General features: G+C 35.6%; 1 protein-coding gene across 13 annotated transcripts in view; it reads left to right on the top strand.

The window, feature by feature from the left end:
- Positions 1–25,235, top strand: part of Znf280c (zinc finger protein 280C) — a 70,040-nt gene that overhangs the window by 24,118 nt on the left and 20,687 nt on the right. For all 13 annotated transcript variants that reach the window (XR_012444572.1, XR_012444571.1, XM_074063845.1 and 10 more), the window contains 9 exons: positions 645–710; positions 801–937; positions 4,345–4,456; positions 16,328–16,498; positions 16,644–16,753; positions 19,961–20,181; positions 23,191–23,348; positions 24,120–24,220; positions 24,484–24,630. Coding sequence is in view for 11 of the 13 variants with exons in the window: in XM_074063845.1 (XP_073919946.1) it covers positions 645–710; positions 801–937; positions 4,345–4,456; positions 16,328–16,498; positions 16,644–16,753; positions 19,961–20,181; positions 23,191–23,348; positions 24,120–24,220; positions 24,484–24,630 (1,223 nt within the window). In the remaining 2 variants the exon portion in view is untranslated. The remainder of the gene's footprint in view (positions 1–644; positions 711–800; positions 938–4,344; positions 4,457–16,327; positions 16,499–16,643; positions 16,754–19,960; positions 20,182–23,190; positions 23,349–24,119; positions 24,221–24,483; positions 24,631–25,235) is intronic.

Below are 25,235 nucleotides of genomic sequence, written 5' to 3' on the forward strand. Positions count from 1 at the left end.
AGTATGAAACCCTGAGTTTAAACCCCAATACTGCCAAAAATAAAAATTAAAAAATGAAATTGTGTTCTTTCCAGGAAAATGGATGGAACTGGAGAGCATCATGTTAAGCAAAATAAGCCAGACTTAAAGAGACAAATATCATGCATTCTTTCATATGCAGAATGAAGATTTTTTTTAAGGCATGAAAATAGAAGGGGAAAAATTTGGGAAGGGAAAGAGGACCATTAGGAAGGGGAGGGGAGACAAGAGAGTGTAATGGGAGTGAATATGATCAAAGTGCATTATATACATTTACAAAAATGACAGTGAAACTGATTACTCTGTATAATTAATAGTCACTGGTTAAAAATGAATGGGATAAAAAGTAATAGCACTAGATAATCAAAAGGTGAATATTCAATCAGCTGCTAATAAACTTCTAGACATTTAGGGTTATGAGTGTGCCATGGACACTATGGAAAGGCTAGATTTCAAGTCATTGGAACCTGAGACTCTGTGCAACCCTGTCACCATTAAGGGAGAGTAATATATGTCTATTATTGGTTATGTACAGATATATTTTTAAAGTTTTGTCTATTAATGTATTTCATTAAAGTACATTAAACTCATTAAAATAATGAATTTTAAAATAAAAATTTTTATAGATATTTTGAACAGAGGTAACCCCAGCTCATCTTCAAAGGGAATAAAGAATGAGTCACTCAATCCAGGTACAGTATTACTATATTTTAAAGTGAAATATGTTGACACCATTGGTTATGTAAAAATGTATTCAATATGTTGTATAATTTTACACACAGGTATTTCTGATATATTCAAGTCTACAAGTCCACACTATAAAGACCCAACATCAAGTTCAGTGACTGCCTTGCCTAGATTTCATCCTGAATCTAAATCTTCACAAAGCTCTACTATTGTTCAGAATATGTCTAAAGCTGTAAGTGTTTCTGAGATTACACAGTTAGTTTAGGGACACATTGGATGTTATAGTGTCAAGTTAGAATTGAAAATTGTCATAGCTCGTAATCATAAGTACTATCAGAAAATGTCACCATCTTTATAATATAGTTCAACCATTGCTAAAATAATAGAGGCAAAAATTAATCCAACATGTTAATAAATCAGGTAGTATGCCTAAATAGGTATAGTGTTGAAAACTGTGCAATCTAAATGTGAGTAAAGATGTATAATCTGTAATTAATATTTAATTGCATCCTTTTATTGTATTAATTTTAATTAAAATTAGTTATTTAATTGATATATAATTTACATATTTATGGAATACAATGTATTATTTCAATACATGTATACAATATGTAATTATCAAATCAGAGCAATTAGCATATCCATCACCTCAGACATTTATCATTTCTTTGTGTTAGAACATTTAAAATCTTTTCTTCTTAGCTGTTTTGAAATATACAATAAAGTATTGTTAACTGCAGTCACTGTATTGTGTTATAGAATACCAGACTTACTCTTTACCGGAGTTTGAATTCAGGGCTTCTCAGTTGCTGGGCAGACACTACTGCTTGAGCTGCACTCAGTCCCATTTTGCTCTGCTTATTTTGGAAACGGGGTCTTACAAACTCTGTGCTTGGGTTGACCTCAAACCACTATCCCCCACACACCCCAGATCTCAGCCTCCCAAGTAGCTAATGTTACAGGTGTGAGCTACCAGTGCCTGGCTGCTCTGATTATTTTGGAGAGTCTTGCTTTTTGTACAGGCTGGCTTGGACCATAACCCTCCTATTTTACACTTCCCACCATTACTGGGATGACAGGTATGTACCACATGCCCAGTTTTTTCCATTGAGATGGGGTTTCACAACTTTTTTTGCCTAGGCTGGCATGGAACTGCAATCTTCCTGATCTCAACCTCCAGGCGTGTACCATCACACCCAGCTATTGGTTTATATGGGATCTCACAAGGTTTTTGCCTGGGCTGGCTTCAAAACATGACTCTCTGCATCTCAACCTCCCAAATAACTAGGATTACAGGCATGAGCTGCTGGTGCCCAGTTTGTTTTAGGTTTTTTTTTGAATAGGGTCTGGTATTTATACTTGGGTGAGCCTGGACTACAGTCCTCCTATTTCCAATTTTCTGCATAGTTGGGATGACAGGCATGCAACACCACGCCCAGCTTTTTTGTTGAGATGGGAGCCTCCCATCTTTTTGCCCAGACTGGCCTGGAACTGTGGCCCTCCTGATCTCTACCTCCAAAGAAGCCATTATTATAGGTGTTATAACTAACTATTATTATATCAAGCTCTGGCTTCCCTCATCCCCACTACCCTTCCAAGTCCCTGGTAACCCCTATTTTACTATCTATTTCTATGAAATCAACTTTTTAAAATCATAAACTGAGCAAGGTATTCTTAATTGGGAAGATTGTTCCAAAGTCATTATTTGTTCTCAAAAACAATGTTTAGTTTTAAAAACGTTTAAGCCAAGCATCATGGTACATGTCTAAAATCCCAACACTTAGGAGGCTGAGGTTGGAGGATTGTGAGTTCGAGGCTAGCCTGGGCTACATAGACCTTGTCTCAAAAAGGAAAAACTTTTTTGTAACAGACATAATATATAATGGAAATACTTAACATTTGGGGGCTGTGACTATACAAGTCTTTGTGTTAAATGCTATAGATAAATTAACCTTTTATTCTTGGGACATCCTTATGAGGTAAGCACTATTATCTCCATTTTATAATTGAGAAAATTCAGGCTTGAGAAGCTAAATGGTTCATTCAAGGCCACATAGCTAGTAAATCATGGATATGGGATTTCAAACCAGGTTAACCCAGACTTTTGTTTTTAAATGACTGTACATCCATCCGTCCATCCATCCATATGTTTAAGTATATACTTTTAATAATGGAAACATTGCCTTAGAGCATACAGTGTATAAAGTCAGTATGATACAGCTTAAAGTCAATGTGTTATAAGGCCAGGCTTTGCTTTTTGGTAAACCAGGGTTCCAACTCCAGCTATCTGAGCAATAACAAGCTGGGCTGCATGGGAAACCTTACTTAACAACACTAAGCCTTAGTTTACCTATATATAAGATGGGAGATGATATACTGTAAGGTCTTATTAGCACTATAATAACTGCTTAATATAATACATGTTCTGTGAAAAAAGCAAGAGCATTTTTAAATGTACAGTTATTGTTGGCTATTTCATTTGGAAAGGTAAATAACTTGAAACTTAGAAGTAACTTTTCCAAAGTCACACAGAATAAATGAACAAGTCTTCTGAATCCCAGTTTATCACCTCATTTGCCTTATTGTATTTGGTATCTTTATGGACCATTTTATGAGACGTAAGAAATTTCTAATTAGAGAATTATTTTTAAAAGTTAGTTGTTGAATAAAGTATCTGCTATATGAAATTGTGGAATTAACTGACCAGAGTTGTTAGCTCAGAAAGGGTTAGAGTTAAGTTTATCTAGAGGAATTTCTGTAAAAGAATTATTTTTGAAAATTGCAAGTGAGTATTTCCATGTTTAAGTGTAAATATTTAGAAATAATACCTGGATTACAATTAAGTTAAAGCCATTAATTTTTTAAATATAATAAATGTTAAGGCTCAAATGCAGAAATCTGACTATTATGCCTCAAATTCTAGGAATGGAATGGTTTGGGTCTCTTCAATATCTGTCTCCATAACTTCTTAATACACTGATATTAGAAAATTTAGTAACAAAGTAAAATTCTTACATCCTAATCATCTCTCAACTTGTAAGTACAAAACAAGCAAGCAAAATGTTTATATTCCCAATATAAAAGTAATGTATATGGGAGGGGGTTAGAAAGAAAGTATTTTGACTTTTGTTAGTAGTTAGTGTGGTATACCAATCAGGACCATATTAATACAGATTTGATACCTAGTCCTCATTTTTCTTGAACTTCTTCTGTGTTTAAATATGTAGGTTTTTATATTTTGCTATTGCAAATAATTCTTCTTTAAACACTGTCATTTCCTTAGCATAAATTCTTTGAAGTGGAATGAGATCAAAGGATATAAAGCTTTGGAAGCCCTTGACAGCGCTAAAATTTTCTTGCAGAAAAGTCATACCAGAATATAACTTCTACTTTGCCAATATTATCATTATTTTTTAATCTTAACTGTATTTAGAGCAAATTTTAGTTTTCCAGAAAAATTGCAATAGCGCAAAGAGTTCCCATGCCCAGTAGATGCTGTTTTCAGCAGAGAGTAATAATTACATTTGTGTTTTACAACCTATTAGTGATTGAGTCATTAAGGCTTTCTTTATAGTATTGTACAGTTTAATTTATCTTTGTTAGAAATTATGAAACCTAAATAACTACATCTTTTTACAGGGTTTTTCAAAGAATTCATCACAAGTTGATTCGGATGATTCTTCAGTCCTGCTGTTTGACTCGACCAAGGATACAGTGCCACTGTCCCTGGGTGTACCAAAACTCTTGGAAGGTTTGGTTTAGCACTTTTTCATAAAAATCATTAATGGAGACTTGATTAATGTACACAGGAATTGAATTTGTTTTGAAAATAACATGAGTGTTATTTTTCCTTGTATTACAAGATAGAATATAGCTAATCATCCCTGAATGCCTTTTGTGAGTGATTTGATACAAAATCATATTTAGTAGATTATTTTATTTCTTTCTTCTAAGTTAGCTAGCATGTGTTCTTTCCCTTTTCTTTTTGGAGGTACTGGGGGTTGAACTCAGGGCCTTGCACCTGATAGGTTGGCACTCTACCACTTGAGCCACACTGTCACCTCTAGCATGTGTTCTTTGGACTTGTTCTTGCTTGGAACCATTTGAGTTAAAAAATATTAATGTAGTATCTGTGAGTCAGAGAAGTCCCTGATGCTTTAAATACTTTGTAAAAAAAAAATATCAATTAACTGGGTGCCAGAGGCTCACGCCTATAATCCTAGCTGCTCAAGAGGCAGAGATCAGGAGGATCGTATTTCAAAGCCAGCCTGGGCAAATAGTTCATGAGACCCTATCTCAAAAAACACCTAATCCAAAAAAGGACTGGCAGATTTGTTCAAGTGGTAGAGCACCTGCCTAGCAAGCATGAGGCCCTGAGATCAAACCCCAGTACTGCCAAAAACATTCATTTATGGTTATAGTTGATTTCTTAACAAACTAATGTCTTTGTGTACAAATAAATTTTGTAGATATGCTAGTTAAATATGATTAGAGTGGTATTATAAAAAGGCAGAACTAAAACAAAAGTGATTTGCACATGATAAATCCCCAGTATTTATCCATTGAAGGAATTAGTGAAATATTCCAATTGAAGTAGAGTTGCAATTCTTTGATTATCTATATTAACAAAGTTCTTCATTAACCTAAAGTAAATTAGTATGCCAATGAAGGAATTTTACCTAGTTGAAAAGTTGCCTATAATCAAACCGCTGTTTCTATATTAGTTTATTTGATATATTTCACTAGACAGTGGCAAAAAATTTTTAAATTGTTTACTAAGAAATATGTAACATTTATCATACAAAAAAATCCCTAGTAATATGAATGCCAAAAATATTTTCCCATTTTGATAATTATACTTGATTTGATATTCACCTGCCTAGGTGTCTAGTTAGAAAAATAGCAAAGGACCAAAATTAATAGGGAGATAAAATAGGTTTCTGATTTTACAAAGCATATGGTCTTATTCCTAGAACAAGTCTGAATTTGTGGAGCTTCTAGAGGTTACAGGCTCTCTAAAATTTTTTATATTGTACAGAGTAGAGCTTTGCCAGAATGTTAAATGTACCATTTTAAATATTGGTCAGCAAGATGCAGGCTTAAGCCTCTATTCTAAAGATTTTTTTGGTCTTTATTAAGTTACCTAACCTCTTTACACCTCAGTTTTCTCACACTACAATAGGTATTTTTATTTTCTCACATAATGTATTCATTCTCTATACCTGAAACAAGCCATTTGGAAATAAAATTACTATCTCAGGACTTTGTTGAGGCCAAAATAAAGACAAGTCAAAACCGCATTATAATATTTAAAGGATTTAATAAATAATTATTATAATGATAATTATGTTTGAAAGCATGATTAATGAACTTTTGTCTAGGGTGATCATGGAAAGTCCTTTGTTGTTGGTACTAGAGTTTGAACTCTGGGCCTCACAATTGCTAGGCAGGCACACTACCGCTAGAGCCACTCTACCAGCCGTGGAAGGTTCCTAAAGAAGGTTGGATTTGAGCTTGATTCTGAAGAATGAAAATAGGATTTTTATTGACACAGACAAGAATAGTTGAGAGACTGGGCATGGTAGTACACACTTGTAATCCCTGCTACTTGGGAGGCAGAGATCAGTAAGATCATGGTTGAGGCCAGCCCAGGCAAAAAGTTAGCAGAACACCATTCTCAACTAATAAGCCAGTTGTAAGTCCCAGCTTTGCAGGAAGCATATGTAGAAGGATTGCAGCCCAAATCTGGCTCTGGGCAAAACTGTGAGGCCCCATCCGAAAAATACCTAAAACAAAAAGGGCTGTAAACAATGGGATTGGACTTTGAGCACATGATAAAAGCGAGAGCACACAAGGGAGGGGTGAGGATAGGTAAGACACCTAAAAAACTAGCTAGCATTTGTTGCCCTTAACGCAGAGAAACTAAAGCAGATACCTTAAAAGCAACTGAGGCCAATAGGAAAAGGGGACCAGGACCTAGAGAAAAGGTTAGATCAAAAAGAATTAACCTAGAAGGTAACACCCACGCACAGGAAATCAATGTGAGTCAATGCCCTGTAAAGCTATCCTTATCTCAACCAGCAAAAACCCTTGTTCCTTCCTATTATTGCTTATACTCTCTCTACAACAAAATTAGAAATAAGGGCAAAATAGTTTCTGCTGGGTATTGAGGGGGTGGGGGGGAGAGGGAGGGGGTGGAGTGGGTGGTAAGGGAGGGGGTGGGGGCAGGGGGGAGAAATGACCCAAGCCTTGTATGCACATATGAATAATAAAATTAAAAAAAAAGGGCTGTGACTCAAGTAGCAAGTGCTAATGAGGCTTGGCTGTGACTTCAGACCCCAATATTGAAAAAAAAAAGTTGAGGTTAGGGAATGGCACAGGCTAAAGGCAATCAAAACAAGTTGAAAGATCAGAATTTAAAACTATTGTCAGAGTGATTTTTATTTGATTTCTCAATGCTTTAAAAATTATGTTGAAATGGCCTATTTTAGTCTCCAGCCCATCATATAATCTGTTACCTAGTCCAAAATGGCAGCATTTACTGATTATTCAAGTGACCTAAGCATCTCAGAAGAATGTTAAAGTGATTAGATGAAAGTAAATCCCAAGTGCCAGCAGTATAGCAGTCACTAACCAGGTGCTCTAATGATGGAAAAAATCATTTCAAAGAATGAAACCGATTTGACAGTGGAGACCACTAATGAAATACTCTTTTCCAACATATAGTTACTCCACAACTTCTGTTACAAATGTACAGTTGGGAGCATTAAAATTTATGATGTTCAGTTTTAGAACATTTATCACAAACTACAATCTTGTGTTACTTTAAAAAAAATCACTTGATATAGCTGGTTTATAGCGTAAATAGCCTTGTTACTCTTGGAGGTTCCCTGAATTCTAATTCTGTGGCCTTTGAGGTGATGGTTTTCGAACTCAAAAAACTATTTTTTAGCAAGGAAATCCCTATTTGTATAAAATGTTAGCAGAAGTCTAGTAAATCAAATATAAAAGGAGAGTTTCTATATCTCATTACCTACAGCCCACTATTTTTCATTAGGCTTAAGGGAACATAGTTTAAAAGCCATTACAGTAACTCCAAACCTTTTCATAGGAGTGAGTGTGGTATTATCTTTCAAGATAAGTTGTTTCCATTTTGTACATAGGGAATAATCAGATCATTTAAACCACCTGTCAGTCTGTTACTTGGAAGAAGAACCAACTTGAATTTTCCATTAGATGTTTCAAGCTTTTTAGAAGCATCTTAAAGGATTCCTCTAAATTTTTAGAATAAAATTTTTACAAGCTCAAATGTACTTAAGCACCAAAAGATAAATTCATTTGTAGTAACTTAGCTTAAAGTATTCTCTATGCTTTAGTTTTTCTTTCTTGCTTGCTTTTTTGGAGAGGATGGGGGGCTTCTTTCATGATAACTGTTTATGTGTTTCTTTATTTGAAAGTATCTTTAGAATTTTCTTTTTTTTTTTCATTTTTCTTTTATTATTCATATGTGCATACAAGGCTTGGTTCATTTCTCCCCCCTGCCCCCACCCCCTCCCTTACAACCCACTCCGCCCCCTCCCTCTCCCCCCCCTCAATACCCAGCAGAAACTATTTTGCCCTTATTTCTAATTTTGTTGTAGAGAGAGTATAAGCAATAATAGGAAGGAACAAGGGTTTTTGCTGGTTGAGATAAGGATAGCTATACAGGGCATTGACTCACATTGATTTCCTGTGCGTGGGTGTTACCTTCTAGGTTAATTCTTTTTGATCTAACCTTTTCTCTAGTTCCTCGTCCCCTTTTCCTATTGGCCTCAGTTGCTTTAAGGTATCTGCTTTAGTTTCTCTGCGTTAAGGGCAACAAATGCTAGCTAGTTTTTTAGGTGTCTTACCTATCCTCACCCCTCCCTTGTGTGCTCTCGCTTTTATCATGTGCTCATAGTCCAATCCCCTTGTTGTGTTTGCCCTTGATCTAATGTCCACATATGAGGGAGAATATACGATTTTTGGTGTTTTGGGCCAGGCTAACCTTACTCAGAATGATGTTCTCCAATTCCATCCATTTACCAGCGACTGATAACATTTCGTTCTTCTTCATGGCTGCATAAAATTCCATTGTGTATAGATACCACATTTTCTTAATCCATTCGTCAGTGGTGGGGCATTTTGGCTGTTTCCATAACTTGGCTATTGTGAATAGTGCCGCAATAAACATGGATGTGCAGGTGCCTCTGGAGTAACAGTCTTTTGGGTATATCCCCAAGAGTGGTATTGCTGGATCAAATGGTAGATCGATGTCCAGCTTTTTAAGTAGCCTCCAAATTTTTTTCCAGAGTGGTTGTACTAGTCTACATTCCCACCAACAGTGTAAGAGGGTTCCTTTTTCCCCGCATCCTCGCCAACACCTGTTGTTGGTGGTGTTGCTGATGATGGCTATTCTAACAGGGGTGAGGTGGAATCTTAGCGTGGTTTTAATTTGCATTTCCTTTATTGCTAGAGATGGTGAGCATTTTTTCATGTGTTTTCTGGCCATTTGAATTTCTTCTTTTGAGAAAGTTCTGTTTAGTTCACGTGCCCATTTCTTCATTGGTTCATTAGTTTTGGGAGAATTTATTTTTTTAAGTTCCCTGTATATTCTGGTTATCAGTCCTTTGTCTGATGTATAGTTGGCAAATATTTTCTCCCACTCTGTGGGAGAAAATTCAGTTTAGAGACCATTTCTTTTGATGAACAGAAGCTTTTTAGTTTTATGAGGTCCCATTTATCTATGCTATCTCTTAGTTGCTGTGCTGCTGGGGTTTCATTGAGAAAGTTCTTACCTATACCTACTAACTCCAGAGTATTTCCTACTCTTTCTTGTATCAACTTAAGAGTTTGGGGTCTGATATTAAGATCCTTGATCCATTTTGAGTTAATGTTGGTATAGGGTGATATACATGGATCTAGTTTCAGTTTTTTGCAGACTGCTAACCAGTTTTCCCAGCAGTTTTTGTTGAAGAGGCTGCTATTTCTCCATCGTATATTTTTAGCTCCTTTGTCAAAGATAAGTTGCTTATAGTTGTGTGGCTTCATATCTGGGTCCTCTATTCTGTTCCACTGGTCTTCATGTCTGTTTTTGTGCCAGTACCATGCTGTTTTTATTGTTATTGCTTTGTAATATAGTTTGAAGTCAGGTATTGTGATACCTCCTGCATTGTTCTTTTGACTGAGTATTGCCTTGGCTATTCGTGGCCTCTTGTGCTTCCATATAAATTTAACAGTAGATTTTTCAATCTCTTTAATGAATGTCATTGGAATTTTGATGGGAATTGCATTAAACATGTAGATTACTTTGGGGAGTATCAACATTTTTACTATGTTGATTCTACCAATCCATGAGCATGGGAGGTCTCTCCACTTTCTATAGTCTTCCTCAATCTCTTTCTTCAGAAGTGTATAGTTTTCCTTGTAGAGGTCTTTCACATCTTTTGTTAGGTTTACACCTAGCTATTTGATTTTTTTTGAGGCTATTGTAAATGGAATTGTTTTCATACATTCTTTTTCCGTTTGCTCATTGTTAGTGTATAGAAATGCTAATGATTTTTCTATGTTGATTTTATATCCTGCTACCTTGCTATAGCTATTGATGATGTCTAGAAGCTTCTGAGTAGAGTTTTTTGGGTCTTTAAGGTATAGGATCATGTCGTCTCCAAATAGGGATATTTTGACAGTTTCTTTACCTATTTGTATTCCTTTTATTCCTTCTTCTTGCCTAATTGCTCTTGCTAGGAATTCCAGTACTATGTTGAATAGGAGTGGAGATAGTGGGCATCCTTGTCTGGTTCCTGATTTTACAGGGAATGGTTTCAGTTTTTCTCCATTAAGTATAATGCTGGCTGTAGGTTTGTCATATATAGCTTTTATAATGTTGAGGAACTTTCCTTCTATTCCTAGTTTTCTTAGAGCTTTTATCATGAAATGATGTTGGATCTTATCAAAGGCTTTTTCTGCATCTATTGAGATGATCAAGTGGTTTTTGTCTTTGCTTCTGTTAATGTGATTTATTACGTTTATTGATTTTCGTATGTTGAACCACCCCTGCATCCCTGGGATGAAGACTACTTGGTCGTGGTGAATAATCTTTTTGATGTGTTGCTGAATTCGGTTTGCCATTATTTTGTTGAGGATTTTTGCATCAGTGTTCATTAAGGATATTGGCCTATAGTTCTCCTTTTTGGAGGTGTCTTTGCCTGGTTTTTCGATAAGTGTAATACTGGCTTCATAAAATGTGTTAGGCAGTTTTCCTTCCCTTTCTATTTCGTGGAACAGTTTAAGGAGGGTTGGTATCAGTTCTTCTTTAAAGGTCTGATAGAATTCAGCAGAGAATCCATCAGGTCCTGGACTTTTCTTTTTGGGGAGACTCTTGATTGCTGCTTCAATTTCATTTTGTGTTATAGGTCTATTCAGGTGATTAACTTCCTCTTGGTTCAGTTTTGGATGATCATATGTATCTAGAAATCTGTCCATTTCTTTAAGATTTTCAAATTTATTTGAATATAGGTTCTCAAAGTAGTCTCTGAAGATTTCCTGGACTTCCACGGTGTTTGTTGTTATCTCCCCTTTTGCATTCCTAATTCTACTAATTTGGGTTTTTTCTCTCCTCATTTTAGTCAGGTTTGCCAGGGGTCTATCGATCTTGTTTATTTTTTCGAAGAACCAACTTTTTGTTTCATTAATTCTTTGTATGGTTTTTTTGGTTTCTATTTTGTTGATTTCAGCTCTTATTTTTATTATTTCTCTCCTATTTGTTTTGGGATTTGCTTGTTCTTGTTTTTCTAGGAGTTTGAGATGTATCATTAGGTCATTGATTTGGGATCTTTCAATCTTTTTAATATATGCACTCATGGCTATAAACTTTCCTCTCAAGACTGCCTTAGCTGTGTCCCATAGGTTCCGGTAGGTTGTGTTTTCATTTTCATTGACTTCCAGGAACTTTTTAATTTCCTCTTTTATTGCATCGATGATCCATTCTTCATTAAGTAATGAGTTATTTAGTTTCCAGCTGTTTGCATGTTTTTTGTCTTTACTTTTGTTGTTGAGTTCTACTTTTACTGCATTGTGGTCAGATAGTATGCACGGTATTATTTCTATTTTCTTATATTTGCTGAGGCTTTCTTTGTGCCCTAGGATATGATCTATTTTGGAGAAGGTTCCATGGGCTGCTGAGAAGAATGTATATTGTGTAGAGGTTGGATGAAATGTTCTGTAGACATCTACTAGGTCCACTTGATCTATTGCATATTTTAGATCTTGGATTTCTTTATTGAGTTTTTGTTTGGATGACCTATCTACTGATGATAATGGAGTGTTAAAGTCTCCCACAACCACTGTGTTGGCGTTTATATATGCTTTTAGGTCTTTCAGGGTATGTTTGATGAAATTGGGTGCGTTGACATTGGGTGCTTACAGATTGATGATTATTATTTCCTTTTGGTCTATTTCCCCTTTTATTAGTATGGAATGTCCTTCTTTATCTCGTTTGATCAATGTAGGTTTGAAGTCTACTTTGTCAGAGATAAGTATTGCTACTCCTGCTTGTTTTCGGGGGCTATTGGCTTTGTCAATCTTCTTCCAGCCTTTCATCCTAAGCATATGCTTATTTCTGTCAGTGAGATTAGTCTCCTGTAAGCAACAAATTGTTGGATCTTCTTTTTTAATCCATTTTGTCAAACGGTGTCTTTTGATGGGTGAATTAAGTCCATTAACATTAAGCGTTAGTACTGATAAGCATGTGGTGATTCCTGCTTAGTTGTTTGAAGGTGTGATTGTGTGTACCTAACTTGATGTTACTCTCTACTGTCTTGCTTTTTCTAATCCTGTGGTTTGGTGCTGCCTGCCTTTTCATGGTTAAGTTGGGTGTCACTTTCTGTGTGCAGGACCCTTGCAGAATCTTTTGTAATGGTGGCTTTGTGGTCACATATTGTTTTAGTTTCTGCTTATCATGGAAGACTTTTATTGCTCCATCTATTTTGAATGATAGCTTTGCTGGGTAGAGTATCCTGGGGTTGAAGTTATTTTCATTCAGTGCCCGGAAAATCTCACCCCACGCTCTTCTTGCTTTTAATGTTTCTGTTGAGAAGTCTGCTGTGATTTTGATGGGTTTTCCTTTGTATGTTACTTGTTTTTTCTCTCTTACAGCCTTCAATATTCTTTCCTTAGTTTCTGAACTTGTTGTTTTAATGATGATATGTCGTGGAGTAGTTCTATTTTGATCTGGTCTGTTTGGTGTCCTGGAGGCCTCTTGCATGTGTATGGGAATATCTTTCTCTAGATTTGGGAAATTTTCCGTTATTATTTTGTTGAATATATTACGCATTCCCTTCGCTTGCACCTCTTCTCCTTCTTCGATGCCCATGATTCTCAAGTTTGGTCTTTTGATGGAGTCAGTGAGTTCTTGCGTTTTCTTTTCACAGGTCTTGAGTTGTTTAATTAATAGTTCTTCGGTTTTTCCTTTAATTACCATTTCATCTTCAAGTTCTGAGATTCTGTCTTCTGTTTGTTCTATTCTGCTGGATTGGCCTTCCGTTTTGTTTTGCAGTTCTGTTTCGTTCTTTTTTCTGAGGTTTTCCATATCCTGGCAGTTTTCTTCTTTATTGTTGTCTATTTTTGTCCTGAGTTCATTTATCCATTTATTCATTGTGTTCTCTCTTTCACTTTGGTGTTTATACAGTGCTTCTATGGTTTCCTTTATTTCTTCTTTTGCTTTTTCAAATTCTCTATTTTTATTGTCTTGGAATTTCTTGAGTGTCTCCTGTACATTTTGGTTGACCCTATCCAGTATCATCTCTATAAAATTCTCATTGAGTACTTGTAGTATGTCTTCTTTTAAATTATTCTTGTGGGCTTCATTGGGTCCTTTGGCATAGTTTATCTTCATTTTGTTGGAGTCTGGATCTGAGTTTCTGTTCTCTTCATTCCCCTGTGGTTCCTGTACTAATTTTTTGCTGTGGGGAAACTGGTTTCCCTGTTTTTTCTGTCTTCCCATCATTGTCCTTGGTGTTGTTACTGTCCCTGTACTGTGTGTAATTAAGTATTTTCTAGCTTGTAATAATAACAGTGGTAATATTTAGAATGGAAGAGTGAGCTGAGATGGGAAGCAAGAAGTTAAAGAAAAGGGGAAAACAAATATACAGACAAGAGGGAGAAAGCAGAACAAGGTATCAGACAAGAGAGTTTCAAAGGTATAAACAGGGAGTGTTAGTGTACTAATCGACAGTAAGCTGAACAGACATTAGAGAGACAGAGGATTGAAAATCAAAGATAAAAAAATAAAAAATAAGTATATGAAAGTAATATCTATTTATAAAAATGAATTAAAATAAAATGGAAAATAGAAAATTAAAAAAAAAAAAAAACCAAAAAACTTCCAAGTTTATATGCAATGCAGTTTCAGTCTTAATAATTTGGGTGTCCGTCTCAATATCCAGTCCTGGAGTTGGTGCCTCAGATGTTGTTCTGTAGTTGTCTCATCAAAGGGGATGCATAAAGTAGAACAAAACTACACACTCACACTCACACACACACACACACACACACACACACACACACAAGCCCCACCAAGTGACCCCAGTTCAAATGCAATACAGTTTCAGTAAGTTTTTCGGCTTGCAGGTGTAATTCGGTTGTTCTCTCATCAAAGGTAGGGAGAAAAAGAAAAAAAAGCGTGTGGAGGCAGTTCTGAGAGTGGTATCTGCAACTGTGGCTTGCCTGCCTGCTGCTCTCAGCCTGTAGCTGGCGGCGTTATTTATGCAGATCTCTGGGGTGAGCTAGCACTCACCTGGTCCCACAGGCTTTGTTTGCTCAGAGTTCTCCTGTGCGGGAGCCTCTGCTACAGGCTTTCCCCTTTCCAAGCACTGGGAAAGGTGACACTGCCCCCGCGTTGTCAGGCCTGCGTGTTTATTTACAGTTCATGTGGGAGGTGGGTCTTCCCTCCTCTCCTCTGAAGTTTTCCTCCCACTGCCACTTTCATTTTTTTTTTTTCATTTTTCTTTTATTATTCATATGTGCATACAAGGCTTGGTTCATTTCTCCCCCCTGCCCCCACCCCCTCCCTTACCACCCACTCCGCCCCCTCCCTCTCCCCCCCCAATACCCAGCAGAAACTATTTTGCCCTTATCTCTAATTTTGTTGTAGAGAGAGTATAAGCAATAATAGGAAGGAACAAGGGGTTTTGCTGGTTGAGATAAGGATAGCTATACAGGGCATTGACTCACATTGATTTCCTGTGCATGGGTGTTACCTTCTAGGTTAATTCTTTTTGATCTAACCTTTTCTCTAGTTCCTCGTCCCCTTTTCCTATTGGCCTCAGTTGCTTTAAGGTATCTGCTTTAGTTTCTCTGCGTTAAGGGCAACAAATGCTAGCTAGTTTTTTAGGTGTCTTACCTATCCTCACCCCTCCCTTGTGTGCTCTCGCTTTTATCATGTGCTCATAGTCCAATCCCCTTGTTGTGTTTGCCCTTGATCTAATGTCTACATATGAGGGAGAACATACGATTTTTGGTCTTTTGGCCAGGCTAACCTCACTCAGAATGATGTTCTCCAATTCCATCCATTTACCAGCCAATGATAACATTTCGTTCTTCTTCATGGCTGCATAGAATTCCATTGTGTATAGATACCACATTTTCTTAATCCATTCGTCAGTGCTGGGGCATCTTGGCTGTTTCCATAACTTGGCTATTGTGAATAGTGCCGCAATAAACATGGATGTCCACTGCCACTTTCAGAAGCTTTCCTGCTCCTGCTTACTGGGCGGTGCTGCTGCTCCTGCCAGCCGCCATGTTTGTTTACAGTTCACGTGGGAAGTGGGTCTTTCCTCCACTCTCACAGGCTTCCCCGCTCCCGCCAGAGCCTCTCTGGCCCGCCTGGCTAGTTTATTTACAGTCCCGGGAAGGATTCCCTTCCCCCGATCTTCAGCGCTCAGGGCGCCCCACCCTCTTTCCAGCGTGTCTTAACTGTTCTTATTGCTTATTACTCGGTTTCTCTTTTTTTTTTTCGCGGGTGGAGGTCAGTCTGTCCAGGGGGCTATGCTGCTCTGGCCCAGGCTTGTCTGTGGGGCTACCGCGGTACCGCAAAGCTCACCTGGTCAGCGTCTTCCCAAGCCGTATGGGCGCTGGCCACTGGCGGCCCTGGGGGCCCTCCTTGGTTCTCCATTTAACGTGAAGTGGAGATTCTCTGCACCGGCTGGAGATGTGGAGGGGTCAAAGTTATGCCTTTTCTCGGTGATTATGCCTGCAAAGTGTGTCTCCAGCGTCTCTCCAAGATTTCACTATAGGAGGCTCGCTTTCTGCTTCCTACCTCTAGCCGCCATCTTGGTATTCTCCTAGAATTTTCTTGCATAAAGTTTATGTCATAAATTTTTCAAATATATGTAGTCCATACAAGCCATTTTAATTTCTTCCTCTTGGTTATATAAATTTTCATCTTTTTTTGTCATTTGTATGATAGGATGATTCAATTACTTTATATTTAATTTAGCCCTAAAATATTTTTAATTTTAAATGTAAGGCCATTTTAGTAAAAGTTTTCTGTAAGTAATAGTCTATACTGAAGTAACTATATTTCCCACCGTTTAAATCTTTGTAGGTATGGATCAAACTTCGTTTGGATTAAAACGTCCTTCTACTTCTAAAGTAAACAGTATTAATCCAAAAAAGCCAAAGACCAGCGAAAGCGTTTCTGAAGCAAATCCCTCCTCTTCGTTATCTTTAAATAACTCTACTTCAGAGGCATCTTCCCAGGTTATGGTATCGGCAGGTAAGTATAAAATCCAGCATAGAAAAAAAAGTATTTTTATACATAAATTTTAGAAACTGTGATGGATTTTTTAAACTATTACTAGTGATTATTTAAGGTTTAAAAAAGACAAGTTTGACTCATTAAAATCTCTGATTTCTTTCAGGTTCGGATACCTCATCAACTCAGTCTAAAACTGGAGCACCTTTCCTAAGATCTTGTCCAAAATGCAATGTTCAGTTCACCCTTTTAGATCCTTTGAAATGCCACATGAAGGTAACATTTTTCTCAGAAGCTGATTTTTGAAAACATGTACAAATCCTGAAATTACTAACGTATAATGTAGAGTAAATGCTGACTTGTCCAGATGTTAGAAAATAAATCTTCTCATATTGGTGTTTTCATATAACAAGCAAAAATTGATATTCATATTGATTATCTTTACATAAGATTTTAAAATTCTTCCAGTCATTAAATGCTAAAAATTAAGTTCACACATAGACTACAGTATGTGCATACAGCACTTTAATTTTAAATGAAAATAATGTATTAAATCAGAATATTTATTAACTAAATCATTCTATTCTTCAAACTTGTAAAGCAGGCATTATTATTAGGTGCTTAATCCTTCCTATAAATTACTTAATTTTTTATCCATATCCATATCATGTAATATCCATAGCATATTACTCAATAAAAATCTTAGTTTTACATTTTCATCTTCAATACTCGGCAGTAACTCCTAATGATGGAACATTTCACATGAAATGATAGTTTTAACTCAATCTAGAATATAGTTTATATAATTACAAAGATCTATAGTTAATAGCTCTATATTGGTGTAGGAAGCTCTTGATCTTAGGTTTAGGTAAGTTTCAAGTACTAATGAAGTATGGGTTTTTAGGGGACACTTCACTTAAAATATTTTGGTAGGTAATACAGTATTTTGTTCTGTCTATGTAATGAGGTGAGGAAGGAGGCAAGAAAAAAGGTAATGTAGATGATACATGATAAAAAAGAGATGAGAAGAGTCCAAAACAAAGAAGCATCTGAAGAAAAGTTATTACTCAATATTCCAAATAAAACTACAGGGGCAAAGGAGTGTTCTAAAATTCCAGCTTCAGAACTCTATACTCTGGGGCAAAACTGTATTGGATCTTTTACTATGACGACCTCCCTCGGTGTTTGAGAAAGGTGAATCCAAGCCTCACATATAAACATTTTCTTTGATATTTTCCAGTACCATTTGTGATATAACTCCTTAGGATGCAGATGGATCTATCTTTTATCACTTTGTTGTGAATATACCCTACTATCCTTTTCTGTATTAGTGTTTAAAACTTTTTGCTCTGAATACATTTTGTTTGATATCAGGCTCACAAACCTTGCTTTCTTGTTTGCATTTACCTATTATATTCTTAGTTTATCCTTTTGTTTTCAAACTTTCCAAGTCATTTTGTTCTGAGTATATTTCTTACTTTGACCAGAGTTGTTTTTTTCATTTTTCATCCTATATGAATACTTCTTTTCTCTAGAAGTTGAGTTAAACCCATTTATATTCATTGAAAGGAGAGATGTAATTGGTAGGATAGGTTTATTTGCTCTTGGTTCTGTCAGACATTGTTATGTTTCTCAGTTTGTGCTTGTTTTGTGTATATAGCTTGGATTTTTAGGAAAGTTTCTTTTTTCTACCCTAACAAGTTTTATTATGTAGTCTTGTCCCTTTATTTAACAAAAACCTTTACCTGCTTCGTGTACACAACTCTGAATTTGAAGATAAGTATTCATCTGTGAAACTACCACAATCTATGCCATAAACATATTCATCACCTCTAGAAGTTTCTGCCTGCCTATAAAATATTCCCTCTTAATTATTAAGTATGCAATACAGTATTGCTAACTATAGGTGCTATACTGTGCAGTGGGTTTTTAGGGATTATTTATCTGCAATAACTGAACCTTTGTACCCTTTGATTTATATGGCCCCAGTTGCCCATTTCCCCAGACAATGGCAATCATCATTCTACTGTCTACAATATTAGTTTGACTATTTTAGATTTCTCATATAAGAGAAGTCATTTAATATTTGTCCTTCTGTTGCTGACTTATTTCACTTTACATAATATCTTCCAAGTCTATCCATGTTGTTGCAAATGGTGGGATTTCCTTCTATTTTTAAGGCCAGAAAATATTCCATAATAGGTATATACTACATTCTCCATTTGTACATTGATAGACATTTAGATTGTTTTCATGTCTTGGCCAAGACATGGAAATAATATTGCAGTGAACATGTGACTGCAGGTTTGTCATTGAGATCCTGATTTCAATTCCTTTGAATATATACCCGGAAGTAGCATTGTTCTTTTTTTTTTTTTTTTTTTTTTTGGAGGAACCTCCAAACGTTTTCCATATTGGCTGTGCCATTTATATTCCCACCAGTGGTATATAAGAACTATATTTTCTCCATATCTTTGCCAACTTATATTTTGTCTTTAAGTATGAGGTAGTATCTCATTGTGATTTGCATTTTTATGACTAATGATTTTGAGTGCCCTTTCATGTCTATTCAGTTTCTTTGCCTATTTTTAAATCAGTTTATTTGGTTTTTTGCTACTGAGTTGTAAGAATTATTTTATGTTTTGGATATTAACTTTTTGTCAGATACATAATTTGCAAATGTTTTCTCCCATTTTATTTTTGTTCTCCATTTATTCTTAGAAAGTCCTTCCAGAGAAATTCTACAACTGAATTGTGTACAATAAAATAAATTAAATTTCTTTTTGACAAAAGGGCTTATGTATGAAAAGTATTTCATATTAGAATCAGTTTAAATGAAGTCTTGATTTTAACTCATGAGGTAAATTTCTTCACGATATTTAAGCATTTTAGATAGAATGTGCAGAGGTTTTCAAAATGAGGTTTTTCTTTGAGAGCCACATGTCTAGTACCATTCTTTTAGTCTGAAGAATGTCAGGTTAGCTGTGTTCAAAGTCTAATTCCATGGCTAGAGCACTTGCTAGGAGGCGCTGAATTCAATACCCAGTACTGAAAAAAAAAAAAAAGTCTAGTTGCAACCATGCTTTACTAAAATACCACTGTGTTATTTGATACTGAGGCTCATATATAATGTATATAAAACCTTTTCTTTTAACTTATACTTTGACACAAATATTGCCAAGAAGCAAAATTTGAGTATTTACATCTGAAAAGAAGATAAAAGGGATTAGATAAATAGATGTCCCTGATCTTAAAATTTTCTATTTGTTTTTGAATTTATTTCTTTATTAAGATTGTAGGTGTTTATTAGTGAATATTTTAGAATTCATAAGGAAGGAAGCCAACATATTGGTGAATATCTTTCCAGATATATTGCCAAGAATGGCTTTACATGATCTGGCCCTAATTATAAACACAATTCGTTTTTGGTATCTGATCTTTATAAGAGATATAAATAAGGCTTATATTTTTTTCCTTTTTCAGCGTTGTTGCCCAGACATGGGAAATAACTTATCAGGAACTGCTAAACCAGAACTTTCATGTGCTGAAAATACAGCAAACATTGGTTCAGAGAAAGGGAAATTGATCATGTTAGTTAGTGACTTTTATTATGGAAGACATGAAGGAGCTGTTGAGGAAGAACCGAAGACTTATACAACCTTTAAATGCTTCAGTTGTTTGAAAGTTCTTAAAAATAATATTAGGTATGTAAATACATATTTTTATTTGTTTGAAAATTATAATACAATTTGTATCATTATTTTTAGTATTAATATTGTACTTTTGTTGTTCATGATCAACTTAGGTAAGCAGTTTTAATACTTTCTACTACTAAGAAGAAAGGTAGGTTATTATGCTGAAAAGTTTTGTCCTCTGTTGTATTTTCATAGTTTGACTCCTGAGTCTACTTCATTGTGCTTTTTTTTTCAGATAGCTTAAGAAAGGACAAAAAGTACTGTAACAGGGAAAATTATTTCTTTTCCCAATATTTATCATTGAACTAGAAGTTTCTGAGAGATGTTTTTATTTTCTAGTTGCTTTTGAATCTTACATTTCTTTATATCACCAAAAAACCCACTTTATCCAGTCTGACCTCCCCAATACCAAGTCTTATTTAATGCTCAGATTTCTCAGTTCATACTTATAATCTTAACATATTTACCATACAGAGAAAGTGACTTTTTTGTGGTATCCTTTAGGGAAGTTAAGTTCTTTGCAACATATCTGCTTTGATTTTATAATTTAATACATTTTAAAATACAGAGATTTACAATCCCCAATGGAATTTTAAAGATTGTAAATTTTAGGAACTTATCCTTTACAGTCTTTCAATTATATGGCATGTATATATTACATATCTATCTTCTTAAGATTGTAACAAAGCAAAGTAACAAGACATATCGATTGGTAATTTTCATTGCCTTTATAGCTTGACGTTTATATTAGGTGACATTGTTTTCCAACATTTTATAATAAAAATTTTCAAATATTCAACAAAATTAAAAACATTTTACAATGAACATTGTCTGTTTGCCACCTCAATTCTACTATTAACATTTTACTAAACAAGTTGAGTATCCTTTATCCAAAATGCTTGGGGAAGGAAGTGTTTTAGATTTGGGATTTTTTTTTTTATATCTTGAAATATTTACATATATAATGAGGTGTCTTGGGATTGGGACCCAAGTCTAAACACACAATTTATTTATGTTTCACACATACCTTATAAACCTATCATAAGGTAATATTGTACAATATTTCTAGTGCATCTGCATTTTGACTTTGATCTATCACAAGAGGTATAAAATTTTCTACTTTTGACATCAAAATGGTGGTCAGAAAGTTTTGGATTTTGAAGCAGTTCAGATTTCAGATTAGAGATCTCCACGTATACTTGCTTTACCACATATCTATTCATCCACAGAACTATCCAGGTTTTTTTGGATACTGTTCAAAGTAAATTACAGATATTTACCAAAACCAAAGAAATAAAGACGATATTATAAGGTATACCATAACCAGTTCCAAAGAGAATTGGTATTTTGGAGTTTAAAAATGAGATAAATGTCAAAAAACCTTTACAGTGATTGGTTATCTAGGTTGATGATATTATCACTCCATTTTAGGATTGTTTTCTTTAGGGACTCATAGTGAATTATTGTAAATAGTTGATCCAATCTTATCATTGTTGTTTTGATTGAACAACTTTTCTTGGAAATTCAACCAAAAGTATGCTCTTCAAAATAGGTATACCAACCAGACAAGGTTGCTCACACCTGTAATCTCAGATATTTGGGAGACGAAGATTGAAAGATCACAGTTTGAGGCCAGCCCCAGCAAAAAGTTAGTGAGACCTCATCTCAACTAATAGCTGGGCATGGTAGCATGTTGCGTGAGAAGCATAAATAAGAAGATTGCATTCTAGGCTAGTCCTGGCAAAAATTTGAGACCCTATCACAAAAATAAAAGCTAAAAAGGGTGGAGGACATGATTCAACTGGTAGAGTGCCTGTCTAGCAAGGATGAGGCCCTGAGTTCAACCCCAGTACCACAAAAAATAGGTATGCCCATTTATATTATACTCTCTACCATTGAAGATCACAAATCCTTCTCATAAGAAGCCTTTTAGGGAAACTGAAATAACAGCATATGAAACTGAAAAATGGATGATGCTACAAAGAATACAGTCTGCAAAGAAAACTCAACATTTTATTAGTCAGATTTTCCACCACTGTGACAAATACCTGAGAGAAACAGTTTAAATAAGGACAGGTTTATTTTGGCTCATTGTTTCAGAGGTTTCAGTCCAGGGTTGGCTGGCTCCATTGCTTTTAGTTCCTTGGCAAGGTAAAAACATAGAAGAAGGGCATGACGGAGGAAAGCTGTTCACTTCATGTTATCCAAGAAATAGAGCAAGACACAAAGGATGTGGAAACAAGGTTTATCATTCCAAGGAATACCCACAGTGATCCACTTCCCTGGACTAGGTCCTACACACACCCCCAATACTGCCATTGTATTATTAATCCACCGAGGGATTAATCCATTGATTAGCTCAGGGCCCTCAGGATCCAGGCACTTCCCAAGAGCCCATCAGCTTCCAACCAAGCCCCCCAACACATGAGCCTTTTGGGGGATATCTCAGATTCAAACCATAACAGTTTGTAACAACAGTAAACCAGTATCTTTAAGTAAAAGCAGTTTTGTAATTATAAGCAGTGACATTGTTATTATATACATTTCAAAAACAACACACACTATATCTACAAGGTCTTGAAAAGATTTCTTTGAAGATACTAGCTACTTTTGGTAATAGTTTCCTTCCTCTAAGTATTTTATTTTGAAATGTAAATGGTATTTAGCATATGGAAAAGAAGGCTGCTACCTTTCTTTACCAAAACAAAAAAAGATGAAAAGAAAAATGTTTACTGAACCACTTAATAAAATTATTTAAAGTGCACACTTTTTGTTTTGAGATGGGGCCTTGCCATGTTAAACTCACAACCTCAAGTGATCCTTCAGCCTCAGACTCCCAAGTAGCTAGAACTATGGGCATATGCCACCACACCCATCTAAAGCACACACTTTTCTAGAGGGCATTAAATAGAGATGTTATTTTTAGTTGCATCCATACAATTGCATTTTTTTAAATTTAGGTTCAGATACTTTTTTGAGGTTTTCTGTATTTATAAATCTGTTGACAATCATTTGTAGGTTCATGAACCATATGAAACACCACTTGGAACTTGAGAAGCAGAACAGTGAGAGCTGGGAAAACCATACCACCTGCCAACACTGCTACCGGCAGTATCCCACACCCTTCCAGCTGCAGTGCCACATCGAGAGTACACACACTCCCCATGAGTTCTCTAGTAAGTGACAATTTCATGGAAGTCCTGAATATTGCTGATTTTGATCATTGACTATGAGGGAACCTTAAGAATTCTGATGGAACAATAATAAGAAATAGACGTTTTAGTTTGAGGACAAAGTTGAAAAACAAGTTTTAACTCATAAACTTAAATTAAATTTGTTGCTAAAATTAAAACCCTTCTTGTAAATAACTCATTAGTGAGAACTTTCTTGGCATAACTCATGCATTGTGTGTAGGGGACTAAATTAGAACACCCAGATTCCATAGTTTTTAAATAAAATCAGTGGCCTTAGTTTACTCTTTAATATGAAAGGTAACTACAATGGTGGTTACTGCTTGCAGTCTGGTAACTGTACAGCTTAGGTTCACATCTCAGCTCTGTCTCTTAATGCAGCTATGGGGTCTTAGGCAAGTTACTTGATCTTTTTGTGCTTCTGGTTCCTTACCTGAAAAATGGGGGAAAAAATACCAGTACATCCCTCAGTGATGATATGATAATTAAATAAGCTAGACAGTATTCCAATTTTTGGTAGAACCCAGGGCCTTGCATATGCAAGGCAAGTACTCTTACCACTGAGCTATATTCCCAGCCCCTTAGAACAGTGTTACAGAGTTACAGTGTTGCAGTGATAGAGCTGTTAAAATCACTCTCACTATTACTTGTAGAATTACTGTAGTTACTTCTAGTTGTTGTTTGTGTGGATTTATAGAAAGCATCCTTGTTTATGTACATCCTTAAATTGGTGTCTTGTATTTTTTCAATTTTCAGCAATTTGCAAAATTTGTGAATTGTCATTTGAAACAGAGCATATTCTTTTACAACATATGAAGGACACTCATAAACCCGGTGAAATGCCATATATTTGCCAGGTACATACACATTTTATTGTATACTTAGGTATTTGTTTAGTTTTCATGTGCCATGAAATAATATTGATTTTCTGATTTTTAAGAAATAAATAAAACTAGTTATGATACTAAAACTGAAGAGCCTCCGCATTAAGCGGAAACCCCCTTGATTGAACTCATGCATTGAATGTTCTTCTAAGCAAATGACTCATTGTTACTAATTTGATATAATTGTATGCAAGTATAAAGTTTCAAGTTAAACTAACCCCTCCTTATATTTCTAGGTTTGCCAGTTTAGATCGTCAACATTTTCTGATGTAGAAAATCATTTTAGAGTGTCCCATGAAAACACTAAGAACTTGCTATGTCCATTTTGCCTCAAAGTTAGTAGAATGGCAACCCCCTACATGAATCATTACATGAAGCATCAGGTGAGATTTAACATTTCTTACTTAATCATGTTGTCCTACTAAAAAGATATACATATTTAGAACATTGGTTAAATTTGTCCTGGACAGAATGTAAAGTTGCTCCAAATGATATAGTTAGTGTACAATTTTTGCTAAAATATTTGTGAAACTGCCACTTTCTTGTCTTCTTTCCAATGTTGCTGGGGCCACAAATAGAAATAAAGACAGCTAGAAATAGGAACCAGAGTACAGGGAAAGGGGAAGATAAATGAAGTGTTTCGGCTAGACGTTTTGAGGCCTAGGAGTGTTAGGAATGGAATGATCTGCAAGTAGTTATCAAAGGCAGGGATAAGGATGTTTGAACTGAGCAAGCTAAGACAGAGGACTCATAAACTTCTGGTTTCCTCTTTCTCTTCAAATCTTATTTTCACTTGTGGCCAACTTTTAGTTATAAGAAGATGTGTATTTGTCTTCAGTAACCCAGAAGGTCTCTTAAAACAGCTTGGTAACAAAGGAAACAGCAATGGCACTTACTACTAGATATGTGAGCTATGCCGGAGAACTATATTTAGGTTGTAAATTTGTATTTTTAATGACTTTTTGCCAGTTCTGCTATGTAATTTCCA

This window comes from Castor canadensis, chromosome X (genome assembly GCF_047511655.1).
Source record: "Castor canadensis chromosome X, mCasCan1.hap1v2, whole genome shotgun sequence".
In the NCBI taxonomy this organism is placed as follows: Eukaryota; Metazoa; Chordata; class Mammalia; order Rodentia; family Castoridae; genus Castor; species Castor canadensis.